Source organism: Taudactylus pleione, unplaced genomic scaffold, assembly GCF_031769625.1.
Source record: "Taudactylus pleione unplaced genomic scaffold, aTauple2 ptg000240l, whole genome shotgun sequence".
In the NCBI taxonomy this organism is placed as follows: domain Eukaryota; kingdom Metazoa; phylum Chordata; class Amphibia; order Anura; family Myobatrachidae; genus Taudactylus; species Taudactylus pleione.
The window spans coordinates 329137-343520 of NW_028284642.1; the positions used below are offsets into that span (position 1 = coordinate 329137).

The 14384-nt window shown below is 46.1% G+C and overlaps 1 protein-coding gene across 1 annotated transcript in view; it reads right to left on the reverse strand.

Annotated features, from left to right (window-relative positions):
* The window catches only part of CARD9 (caspase recruitment domain family member 9), a 72025-nt gene that overhangs the window by 30263 nt on the left and 27378 nt on the right, over positions 1-14384 (reverse strand). Inside the window, exons 4-5 of the mRNA XM_088479547.1 lie at positions 8699-8836; positions 7961-8286 (exon numbers count right to left, since the gene is read on the reverse strand). Of these exons, the coding sequence (XP_088335673.1) occupies positions 7961-8286; positions 8699-8836 (464 nt within the window). The remainder of the gene's footprint in view (positions 1-7960; positions 8287-8698; positions 8837-14384) is intronic.

The window sequence follows — 14384 nt, forward strand, 5'->3', positions numbered from 1 at the left end:
GTGCCTGGGTTACACCAGGAGAGAACAGTAGTATATGTGCCTGGGTTACACCAGGAGAGAACAGTAGTATATGTGCCTGGGTTACACCAGGAGAGAACAGTAGTATATGTGCCTGGGTTACACCAGGAGAGAGCAGTAGTATATGTGCCTGGGTTACACCAGGAGAGAGCAGTAGTATATGTGCCTGGGTTACACCAGGAGAGAACAGTAGTGTATGTGCCTGGGTTACACCAGGAGAGAACAGTAGTATATGTGCCTGGGTTACACCAGGAGAGAACAGTAGTATATGTGCCTGGGTTACACCAGGAGAGAACAGTAGTGTATGTGCCTGGGTTACACCAGGAGAGAACAGTAGTGTATGTGCCTGGGTTACACCAAGAGAGAACAGTAGTATATGTGCCTGGGTTACACCAGGAGAGAACAGTAGTATATGTGCCTGGGTTACACCAGGAGAGAGCAGTAGTGTATGTGCCTGGGTTACACCAGGAGAGAACAGTGGTATATGTGCCTGGGTTACACCAGGAGAGAACAGTAGTATATTTGTCTGGGTTACACCAGGAGAGAACAGTAGTGTATGTGCCTGGGTTACACCAGGAGAGAGCAGTAGTGTATGTGCCTGGGTTACACCAGGAGAGAACAGTAGTATATGTGCCTGAGTTACACCAGGAGAGAACAGTAGTATATGCGCCTGGGTTACACCAGGAGAGAACAGTAGTATATGTGCCTGGGTTACACCAGGAGAGAACAGTAGTGTATGTGCCTGGGTTACACCAGGAGAGAACAGTAGTATATGTGCCTGGGAAAGCCTGTGGTGAAACGGCCGTTGGCTTCAGTACGGCTACTGTTCATTTTAGAGAACATTACTGAGCCTGATAATATGATTTACACAATGTGTAATCTGTGCAGTGTGATGATGACATATATATACAGTCAGGTGCATAAATATTGGGACATTGACAGAATTTTCATATTTTGGCCTCTATTCACCACCACAATGGCTTTGAAATGAAACATACAAGATGTGCTTTACCTGCAGACTTTCAGATTTAATTTGAGGCTAATTACATCCAAATCAGGTGAACGGTGTAGGAATTACAACGGTTTCTATATGTGCCTCCCACTTTTTAAGGGGCCAAAAGTAATGGGACAAACTAAACAATCCTAAATCTAACATTCACTTTTTAATACTTTGTTGCAGATCCTTTGCAGGCAATTACAGACTGAAGTCTGGAACGCATAGACATCACCAGACGCTGTGTTTCATCCCTGGTGATGCTCTGCCAGGCCTCTACTGCAAATGTCTTCAGTTCCTGCTTGTTCTTGGGGCATTCTCCCTTCAGTTTTGTCTTCATCAAGTGAAATGCATGCTCAATCGGATTCAGGTCAGGGGATTGACTTGGCCATTGCATAACATTCCACATTTTAGCCTTAAAAAACTCTTTAGTTGCTTTTGCTGTATGCTTCGGGTCATTGTCCATCTGCACTGTGAAGCGCCGTCCAATGAGTTCTGAAGCATTTGACTGAATATGAGCATATAATATTGCCCAAAACACTTCAGAATTCATTCTGCTGCTTTTGTCAGCAGTCACATCATCAATAAATACAAGGGAACCAGTTCCATTGGCAGCCAAACATGCCCACGCCATGAGACTACCACCACCATGCTTCACTGATGAGGTGGTATGTTTTGGATCATGAGCAGTTCCTTTCCTTCTCTTCTCTTCCCATCACTCTGGTACAAGTTGATCTTTGTCTCATCTGTCCATAGAATGTTGTTCCAGAACTGTAATGGCTTTTTTAGATGTCTTCCTGTTTTTGAGGCTCACCAATGGTTTACATCATGTGGTGAACCCTCTATATTCACTCTTGTGAAGTCTTCTCTTGATTGTTGACTTTGACACATATACACCTACCTCCTGGAGAGTGGTCTTGATTTGGCCAACTGTTGTGAAGGGGTTTTTCTTCACCAGGGAAATAATTCTTCTGTCATCCACCACAGTTGTTTTCCATGGTCTTCCGGGTCTTTTGGTGTTGCTGAGCTCTCCGGTGCGTTCTTTCTTTTTAAGAATGTTCCAAACAGTTGATTTGGCCACACCTAATGTTTTTGCTATCTCTCTGATGGGTTTGTTTTGATCTTTCAGCCTAATGATGGCTTGCTTCACTGATAGTGACAGCTCTTTGGATCTCATATTGAGAGTCGACAGCAACTGATTCCAAATGCAAATGTCACACCTAGAATCAACTCCCGACCTTTTACCTGCTTAATTGATAATGAAATAACGAGGAAATAGCCCACACCTGTCCATGAAATAGCTTTTGAGTTGATAGTCCCATTACTTTTGGCCCCTTAAAAAGTGGGAGGCACATATAGAAACCGTTGTAATTCCTACAACGTTCACCTGATTTGGATGTAATTACCCTCAAATTATATCTGAAAGTCTGCAGTTAAAGCACATCTTGTTTGTTTCATTTCAAAGCCATTGTGGTGGTGACTAGAGGCCACAATATGAAAATTCTGTCACTGTCCCAATATTTATGCACCTGACTGTATATATGCGTTACCACTGCAAGTGCAACTAATACGGATATCCATAACACTGACTGTATAGGTCACCCCAGAGCGGGGAGAGCACAGTGCGAGTCTCCCGGTAACCACAGCAATCAAAAGACGCGGCCATGGCCTGGACAAACTTAATAGCGGCTGGAAATAGAAGATAGCCTCATTGGAAAGTGACAGCACGATACGATACTCGATGCATACACACAGTGATAATAGTGCTATGCGCAGTGTAGTGAGATCTATGTACTGGTGCGTACACACAGTGATAGTAGTGCTTATGCGCAGTGTCCGGGGCGCAGTGTAGTGAGATCTATGTATTGGTGCGTACACACAGTGATAGTAGTGCTTATACGCAGTGTCCGGGGCGCAGTGTAGTGAGATCTATGTATTGGTGCGTACACACAGTGATAGTAGTGCTTATACGCAGTGTCCGGGGCGCAGTGTAGAGAGATCTATGTATTGGTGCATACACACAGTGATAGTAGTGCTTATACGCAGTGTCCGGGGCGCAGTGTAGTGAGATCTATGGTGCATACACACAGTGATAGTAGTGCTTATGTGCAGTGTCCGGGGCGCAGTGTAGTGAGATCTATGGTGCATACACACAGTGATAGTAGTGCTTATGCGCAGTGTCCGGGGCGCAGTGTAGTGAGATCTATGTATTGGTGCATACACACAGTGTTAGTAGTGCTTATGCGCAGTGTCCTGGGCGCAGTGTAGTGAGATCTATGGTGCATACACACAGTGATAGTAGTGCTTATGCGCAGTGTCCGGGGCGCAGTGTAGTGAGATCTATGGTGCATACACACAGTGATAGTAGTGCTTATACGCAGTGTCCGGGGCGCAGTGTAGTGAGATCTATGGTGCGTACACACAGTGATAGTAGTGCTTATGCGCAGTGTCCGGGGCGCAGTGTAGTGAGATCTATGTATTGGTGCATACACACAGTGGTAGTAGTGCTTATGCGCAGTGTCCGGGGCGCAGTGTAGTGAGATCTATGGTGCATACACACAGTGATAGTAGTGCTTATGCGCAGTGTCCGGGGCGCAGTGTAGTGAGATCTATGGTGCATACACACAGTGATAGTAGTGCTTATGCGCAGTGTCCGGGGCGCAGTGTAGTGAGATCTATGGTGCATACACACAGTGATAGTAGTGCTTATGCGCAGTGTCCGGGGCGCAGTGTAGTGAGATCTATGGTGCATACACACAGTGATAGTAGTGCTTATGCGCAGTGTCCGGGGCGCAGTGTAGTGAGATCTATGGTGCATACACACAGTGATAGTAGTGCTTATACGCAGTGTCCGGGGCGCAGTGTAGTGAGATCTATGGTGCGTACACACAGTGATAGTAGTGCTTATGCGCAGTGTCCGGGGCGCAGTGTAGTGAGATCTATGTATTGGTGCGTACACACAGTGATAGTAGTGCTTATACGCAGTGTCCGGGGCGCAGTGTAGTGAGATCTATGTATTGGTGTGTACACACGGTACAATTAAAATGGACGATATGAATAATATTGATCATATCGTTATCGTTCATATTGTGCATTTTTCGGTAGCCAACGACCTGCGATGCGCGGGACAATAACGATATCGACCAGGTTACTATAGGGACCCGCAAAAAATAAGGAAATTTATCCAGAATACAAAACATTATTAATATACATATAGAAAATAGCGACGTGTCATTTACATACCATTGGGGAACATCACACTCAGCAGCACGCTTGCATGAACCCCAAAAACTGTATAAAATAAAATCAATGACACCTCTATATAAGAATGTAACACACACCCGAAACACATACAGGGGGAAACGATAGGAGACGAGAAATAAAACAGTTTGCAGACGCCATCTTAGCGCAGTGGGGAAACAATAAAGGATAGGCCCTTGGAGGCTACATGTGACAGGACCGTATGTCAGTCCCGGGGTATCAGGGCCTTAGAGGAGGAAGAGGATTTATAGTCCATCCAACTGATCCACCTCGTCACATAGTCCGGCTGCTTCTCAGGTGCTGAATGACATACATTGTCCATGGTCATATAAACGCTGGCACCAATCACGCACTGCCCGAGGTATGTGAGCGCCAACGAACCGGGACCACTGCTCTGGTCGCATTACTCACATGTTTAAGAAGGGATTTTTTATATTTAGATATAGGGATGTCCGAGTGCGATAATAACTAAAAATCAGGATCGGGACATTTATTGAAGATTTTAAAGAATAGATCCTCCAAAAAGTAAAAGCGTACAATAATTATAATTATGGCAAAAATGAAAAATGACTAAAGATAATATGGAAACCAAACTGACAAATCAGCGGATATGAAGAAACAAAGAATAGCGCGATATACATATCACGGATATACAAACGCCCCAAAAGCTATACGAATGTTCTAACGAGTATCCAAAGGTGCCATTCAGGTCTACATGACCGGAAACCAAAAAGAATGCGGTACATAAGTAACACACACCAATATAATGGTTATCTGACAGATATATATCACCGCTACATAACCAGCGTAACAATTACCACATAACAGAATAAGTAACACACACCAATATAATGGTTATCTGACAGATATATATCACCGCTACATAACCAGCGTAACTATTATCACATAACAGAATAAGTAACACACCAATATAATGGTTATCTGACAGATATATATCACCACTACATAACCAGCGTAACTATTACCACATAACAGAATAAGTAACACACACCAATATAATGGTTATCTGACCGATATATCTCACCACTACATAACCAGCGTAACAATTACCACATAACAGAATAAGTAACACACACCAATATAATGGTTATCTGACCGATATATCTCACCACTACATAACCAGCGTAACAATTACCACATAACAGAATAAGCAAAATATGACAATAAAAAATATATATCTGCCAAAATGTCAAATATAAACACACCCAAATTACAGCCACCCATAACCCAAAGCACACCTCCCCATAACCCCCCAACCTGTATAAGCTAACCCCAATCCATTTATACTTGGATCCCCTAACACTTGTCCCGTCCCTAACTACACTAAACCCCCCCAGACCCAAATAGAGTATAAAAGAGACATGAATGACGAGGGCAATGACACTAAGCTAGTCTAGTACCTTCCATAGGAAATTATTCATATTTTACAAGCCTGCATATAGCACTAAGGACAGAAACAGGATATACAAATTCACGTCAAATCGCTAGTCCTGCCAGGTGTACAATCCTTCAAAGGATGGAATTAAAGCAACAGCCCCTTCCCAGCTCATCCCAGCAACAGCCCCTTCCCAGCTCATCCCAGCAACAGCCCCTTCCCAGCAACAGCCCCTTCCCAGCTCTTCCCAGCAACAGCCCCTTCCCAGCAACAGCCCCTTCTTAGCTCATCCCAGCAACAGCCCCTTCCCAGCTCATCCCAGCAACAGCCCCTTCCCAGCAACAGCCCCTTCCCAGCTCTTCCCAGCAACAGCCCCATCCCAGCAACAGCCCCTTCCCAGCTCATCCCAGCAACAGCCCTTTCCCAGCAACAGCCCCATCCCAGCTCACTAAAAGATAACAGGAGAACACCCAGTACACTTATACGCCAAATCCCGTAATCTCTGCTTATCCAACAGGAGTACAGGACAAATCTTTAGGGGGTGCGCAGCAACATTGGAACACCCAGGAGTGAAATAACAAATAACCTTAGGCTTGATCACATTCTTCAGAAAGAATAAATCCGGGATGAAGGCAGGCGCGGGATGAAGGCAGGCGCCGGATGAAGGCAGGCGCGGGATGAAGGCAGGCGCAGAAGCTGTGAGGACTCCAGGTTCAGATATTGGATATGTAGCTTTATCAGGCCCTTCCCAGGGGTATAAGAGGGAGAACGGATATCCACCTACATATCATCATACATAAATGTCCCACAGCAGGAATTCCCGCACAGTAGGGAGATAGAGCACCAGCTGTACATATTACATGATAACTGGGCCCCAATGAAACATTGGACCCGGAACCTGTACTGAACGGCTAATTACTCATTACTGTAATACTGATTGGGCTAAGATGGGACCTGGATCAGATCTTCTAACATTGGCAAAAATACCTAATATCTATAACAGCCAATATTGCACAGTGTATCCATACCCAACACACCTGGGACGTATAAGTGTGTATGCATGCATAATATATATCTATATAGCCAATATTGCACAGAGTATCCATATGCAACACACCTGGGACGTATAAGTGTGTGCATGTATAATATATATCTATATAGCCAATATTGCACAGAGTATCCATATGCAACACACCTGGGACGTATAAGTGTGTGTGCATGTATAATATATATCTATATAGCCAATATTGCACAGTGTATCCATACGCAACACACCTGAGACGTATAAGTGTGTGTGCATGCATAATATATATCTATATAGCCAATATTGCACAGTGTATCCATACACAACACACCTGGGACGTATAAGTGTGTGTGCATGTATAATATATATCTATATAGCCAATATTGCACAGTGTATCCATACGCAACACACCTGGGACGTATAAGTGTGTGCATGCATAATGTATATCTATATAGCCAATATTGCACAGAGTATCCATACACAATACACCTGGGACGTATAAGTGTGTGCATGTATAATATATATCTATATAGCCAATATTGCACAGTGTATCCTTCCATACACAACACACCTGGGACGTATAAGTGTGTGTGCATAATATATATCTATATAGCCAATATTGCACAGTGTATCCATACACAACACACCTGGGACGTATAAGTGTGTGTGCATGCATAATATATATCTATATAGCCAATATTGCACAGTGTATCCATACACAACACACCTGGGACATATAAGTGTGTGTGCATGCATAATATATATCTATATAGCCAATATTGCACAGAGTATCCATACACAACACACCTGGGACGTATAAGTGTGTGTGCATGTATAATATATATCTATATAGCCAATATTGCACAGTGTATCCATACGCAACACACCTGGGACGTATCTATTATATTATATATATCGGAACACATCAGCATGGAAGTTTGCAAGGGAACAAAAAGGGTTAAAAAGTATATACTGGAGGATATATTAAAAGCTAGATGACTTACTGTAACATAAGAAGCTTCTGACCTTTGCCGTTTGTCTGTGTAACCAGTAGGAAATGAGAAACACTGGAAACTTGCTGACCCGGGTAATAATATACAGATAAACCTCATAATCCACTCGCTAAACAGCAACAGTGTTTCCATAATCTGAATTCCAGATACACACACAGACGAGAAGGGCACAGCTGGCACAGTGCCCAGGATGCCATAACAGACAAGGTCACTTTATTACCATGTGTGTGGTGGAAGAGCTGACACTTACTGACCTCCAGCTGTAAGTCCCTGTTCTTCATGAGGGCACTGTTCTTCTCCTCGCTCTGCTGGGCATACTTCATGGCCAGCTCATAGTTTTCATCCTTACACTTCTTCATCTCTTTGCTGAAGCTGCTCATCTCCTCCTTCATCCTGAGGACCCTCTCCTGATGTTTCTTCAGCTCACTGTCCTTCACCTGCATCTGCCGGATGATGTCCTCCTTCTCACAGAGCAGCGCGTTCAGCTCCTTGTACTTTCTCCTCTCCTCCTGGATGGTGTTCTGGAGCTTTAACATCTCGCTCATGAGAAGCTGGGTCAGGCTGGACTCCCCGGCAGTGTCTAATGGAGAAACACATGAAGGCTTACTTACTGACACAAGCCAAGGTTCTGGTGGCCTCCTCACCATCTAGTCCCGTCTCTCTGGATGTGGTAACTGTAGTGTGACACGAGTCCCCCCTGCTCCATCATGCTAGGATTGTACCCAGGTATCTGATGGTGTGAGACATGTTGTAAGGGGGAGAGGGAGGAAGCCCCCAATTGTCCATACTTCTGGTGCACTGAGGTAGGTGGTGGTGTGTAGTCTGGTATAATGGACCTAAGCATGTGCAGGGAGAGGAACAAGCCGGCCTGCAGCCTCCCTCCCACACACATTCTTAGCTAGCAATGATGAAGGGCACAGAACAGGTGAGACACTATCTTCTGCTGACGTAGCCATACACAGACGGGAAGGGGACATGTAATAAATACTTGCCTATGATCATGGAGAAGACACGGGTGGGCTCCTTGCCAGTTATTTTCAGAAACAGGTGCGGGTAATAAAGCTCCAGACTTTCCAGAAATGCACCATAGCCTTTACCGCCAGTCCTCTGGAGGATGTCCAGGAGCACACCTGTATTAGGGAGACAAACAGGCCTATGTACTAATATTACACATCCAAACCATGCCCAGAACGCTTAGCACATGAACTGGGGAGGAAAAGTCATGTACATGTGTGTCCAATGCGGATACAACCAGCTGGTATACACATAACATACAGCACCCTGCGTGCACATACGTGTACATGTGTGTCCAATGCGGATACAACCAGCAGGTATACACATAACACACAGCACCCTGCATGCACATACGTGTACATGTGTGTCCAATGCGGATACAACCAGCAGGTATACACATAACACACAGCACCCTGCGTGCACATATGTGTACATGTGTGTCCAATGCGGATACAACAAGCAGGTATACACATAACACACAGCACCCTGCGTGCACATACGTGTACATGTGTCCCATGCGGATACAAAAAGCAGGTATACACAACACACAGCACCCTGCATGCACATACGTGTACATGTGTGTCCAATGCGGATACAACCAGCAGGTATATACATAACACACAGCACCCTGCGTGCACATACGTGTACATGTGCCCCATGCGGATACAACCAGCAGGTATACACATAACACACAGCACCCTGCATGCACATACGTGTACATGTGTGTCCAATACGGATACAACCAGCAGGTATACACATAACACACAGCACCCTGCATGCACATACGTGTACATGTGTCTCCAATGCGGATACAACCAGCAGGTATACACATAACACACACCACACTGCGTGCACATACGTGTACATGTGTGTCCAATGCGGATACAACAAGCAGGTATACACATAACACACAGCACCCTGCGTGCACATACGTGTACATGTGTCCCATGCGGATACAACCAGCAGGTATACACAACACACAGCACCCTGCATGCACATACGTGTACATGTGTGTCCAATGCGGATACAACCAGCAGGAATACACATAACACACAGCACCCTGCGTGCACATACGTGTACATGTGCCCCATGCGGATACAACCAGCAGGTATACACATAACACACAGCACCCTGCATGCACATACGTGTACATGTGTCTCTAATGCGGATACAACCAGCAGGTATACACATAACACACAGCACCCTGCATGCACATACGTGTACATGTGTGTCCAATGCAGATACAACCAGCAGGTATACACATAACACACAGCACCCTGCATGCACATACGTGTACATGTGTCTCCAATGCGGATACAACCAGCAGGTATACACATAACACACAGCACCCTGCGTGCACATACGTGTACATGTGTCCCATGCGGATACAACCAGCAGGTATACACATAACACACAGCACCCTGCATGCACATACGTGTACATGTGTGTCCAATGCGTATACAACCAGCAGGTATACACATAACACACAGCACCCTGCTTGCACATACGTGTACATGTGTCCCATGCGGATACAACCAGCAGGTATACACAACACATAGCTCCTTGCGTGCACATACGTGTACATGTGTCCCATGCGCATACAACCAGCAGGTATACACATAACACACAGCACCCTGCATGCACATACGTGTACATGTGTCTCTAATGCGGATACAACCAGCAGGTATACACATAACACACAGCACCCTGTATGCACATACGTGTACATGTGTGTCCAATGCGGATACAACCAGCAGGTATACACATAACACACAGCACCCTGCATGCACATACGTGTACATGTGTCTCCAATGCGGATACAACCAGCAGGTATACACATAACACACAGCACCCTGCGTGCACATACGTGTACATGTGTCCCATGCGGATACAACCAGCAGGTATACAAATAACACACAGCTCCCTGCATGCACATACGTGTACATGTGTGTCCAATGCGGATACAACCAGCAGGTATACACAACACATAGCTCCTTGCGTGCACATACGTGTACATGTGTCCCATGCAGATACAACCAGCAGGTATACACATAACACACAGCACCCTGCATGCACATACGTGTACATGTGTCTCCAATGCGGATACAACCAGCAGGTATACACATAACACACAGCACCCTGCATGCACATACGTGTACATGTGTCCCATGCGGATACAACCAGCAGGTATACACATAACACACAGCACCCTGCATGCACATACGTGTACATGTGTGTCCCATGCGGATACAACCAGCAGGTATACACATAACACAGAGCACCCTGCATGCACATACGTGTACATGTGTCTCTAATGCGGATACAACCAGCAGGTATACACATAACACACAGCACCCTGCATGCACATACGTGTACATGTGTGTCCAATGCGGATACAACCAGCAGGTATACACATAACACACAGCACCCTGCATGCACATACGTGTACATGTGTCTGCAATGCGGATACAACCAGCAGGTATACTCATAACACACAGCACCCTGCGTGCACATACGTGTACATGTGTCTCCAATACGGATACAACCAGCAGGTATACACATAACACACAGCACCCTGCATGCACATACGTGTACATGTGTGTCCAATGCGGATACAACCAGCAGGTATACACAACACATAGCTCCTTGCGTGCACATACGTGTACATGTGTCCCATGCGGATACAACCAGCAGGTATACACATAACACACAGCACCCTGCATGCACATACGTGTACATGTGTCTCCAATGCGGATACAACCAGCAGGTATACACATAACACACAGCACCCTGCGTGCACATACGTGTACATGTGTCCCATGCGGATACAACCAGCAGGTATACACAACACATAGCTCCTTGCGTGCACATACGTGTACATGTGTCCCATGCGGATACAACCAGCAGGTATACACATAACACACAGCACCCTGCATGCACATACGTGTACATGTGTCTCTAATGCGGATACAACCAGCAGGTATACACATAACACACAGCACCCTGCATGCACATACGTGTACATGTGTCTCCAATGCGGATACAACCAGCAGGTATACACATAACACACAGCACCCTGCGTGCACATACGTGTACATGTGTCCCATGCGGATACAACCAGCAGGTATACACATAACACACAGCACCCTGCGTGCACATACGTGTACATGTGTCCCATGCGGATACAACCAGCAGGTATACACAACACATAGCTCCTTGCGTGCCCATACGTGTACATGTGTCCCATGCGGATACAACCAGCAGGTATACACATAACACACAGCTCCTTGCGTGCACATACGTGTACATGTGTCCCATGCGGATACAACCAGCAGGTATACACATAACACACAGCACCCTGCGTGCACATACGTGTACATGTGTCCCATGCGGATACAACCAGCAGGTATACACAACACATAGCTCCTTGCGTGCCCATACGTGTACATGTGTCCCATGCGGATACAACCAGCAGGTATACACATAACACACAGCTCCTTGCGTGCACATACGTGTACATGTGTCCCATGCGGATACAACCAGCAGGTATACACATAACACACAGCACCCTGCGTGCACATACGTGTACATGTGTCCCATGCGGATACAACCAGCAGGTATACACATAACACACAGCACCCTGCGTGCACATACGTGTACATGTGTCCCATGCGGATACAACCAGCAGGTATACACAACACATAGCTCCTTGCGTGCCCATACGTGTACATGTGTCCCATGCGGATACAACCAGCAGGTATACACACAACACACAGCTCCTTGCGTGCACATACGTGTACATGTGTCCCATGCGGATACAACCAGCAGGTATACACATAACACACAGCACCCTGCGTGCACATACGTGTACATGTGTCCCATGCGGATACAACCAGCAGGTATACACAACACATAGCTCCTTGCGTGCACATACGTGTACATGTGTCCCATGCGGATACAACCAGCAGGTATACACATAACACACAGCACCATGCATGCACATACGTGTACATGTGTCTCTAATGCAGATACAACCAGCAGGTATACACATAAAACACAGCACCCTGCATGCACATACGTGTACATGTGTGTCCAATGCGGATACAACCAGCAGGTATACACATAACACACAGCACCCTGCATACACATACGTGTACATGTGTCTCCAATGTGGATACAACCAGCAGGTATACACATAACACACAGCACCCTGCGTGCACATACGTGTACATGTGTCTCCAATACGGATACAACCAGCAGGTATACACATAACACACAGCACCCTGCATGCACATACGTGTACATGTGTGTCCAATGCGGATACAACCAGCAGGTATACACAACACATAGCTCCTTGCGTGCACATATGTGTACATGTGTCCCATGCGGATACAACCAGCAGGTATACACATAACACGCAGCACCCTGCATGCACATACGTGTACATGTGTCTCCAATGCGGATACAACCAGCAGGTATACACATAACACACAGTACCCTGCGTGCACATACGTGTACATGTGTCCCATGCGGATACAACCAGCAGGTATACACATAACACACAGCACCCTGCGTGCACATACGTGTACATGTGTCCCATGCGGATACAACCAGCTGGTATACACAACACATAGCTCCTTGCGTGCCCATACGTGTACATGTGTCCCATGCGGATACAACCAGCAGGTATACACATAACACACAGCTCCTTGCGTGCACATACGTGTACATGTGTCCCATGCGGATACAACCAGCAGGTATACACATAACACACAGCACCCTGCGTGCACATACGTGTACGTGTGTCCCATGCGGATACAACCAGCAGGTATACACAACACATAGCTCCTTGCGTGCCCATACGTGTACATGTGTCCCATGCGGATACAACCAGCAGGTATACGCATAACACACAGCTCCTTGTGTGCACATACGTGTACATGTGTCCCATGCGGATACAACCAGCAGGTATACACATAACACACAGCACCCTGCGTGCACATACGTGTACATGTGTCCCATGCGGATACAACCAGCAGGTATACACAACACATAGCTCCTTGCGTGCACATACATGTACACGTAACTCTTTTACAGAAGTTGTAAACGGTCCAATCATTTATTCCTTACTGTGGCTGTAATGTGTTACATAGATTCTGACAAGAAGCTGCTCATTATCTATACCCATAACCCATATTTATTATTATTATTATTATAAGCATATTTCTGTATATCTTATTCTATCCACAAAGAGGGACAACATGAAATCTGACCAAATGTTTGAGGAATAGCCACTATGTGACCGCTGTGCCCTCTGTATACACTGCTGATATAGGGGCACGGCCACCCCACACCGTGCCCTCTGTATACACTGCTGATATAGGGGCACGGCCACCCCACACCGTGCCCTCTGTATACACTGCTGATATAGGGGCACGGCCACCCCACACCGTGCCCTCTGTATACACTGCTGATATAGGGGCACGGCCACCCCACACCGTGCCCTCTGTATACACTGCTGATATAGGGGCACGGCCACCCCACACCGTGCCCTCTGTATACACTGCTGATATAGGGGCACGGCCACCCCACACCGTGCCCTCTGTATACACTGCTGATATAGGGGCACGGCCACCCCACACCGTGCCCTCTGTATACACTGCT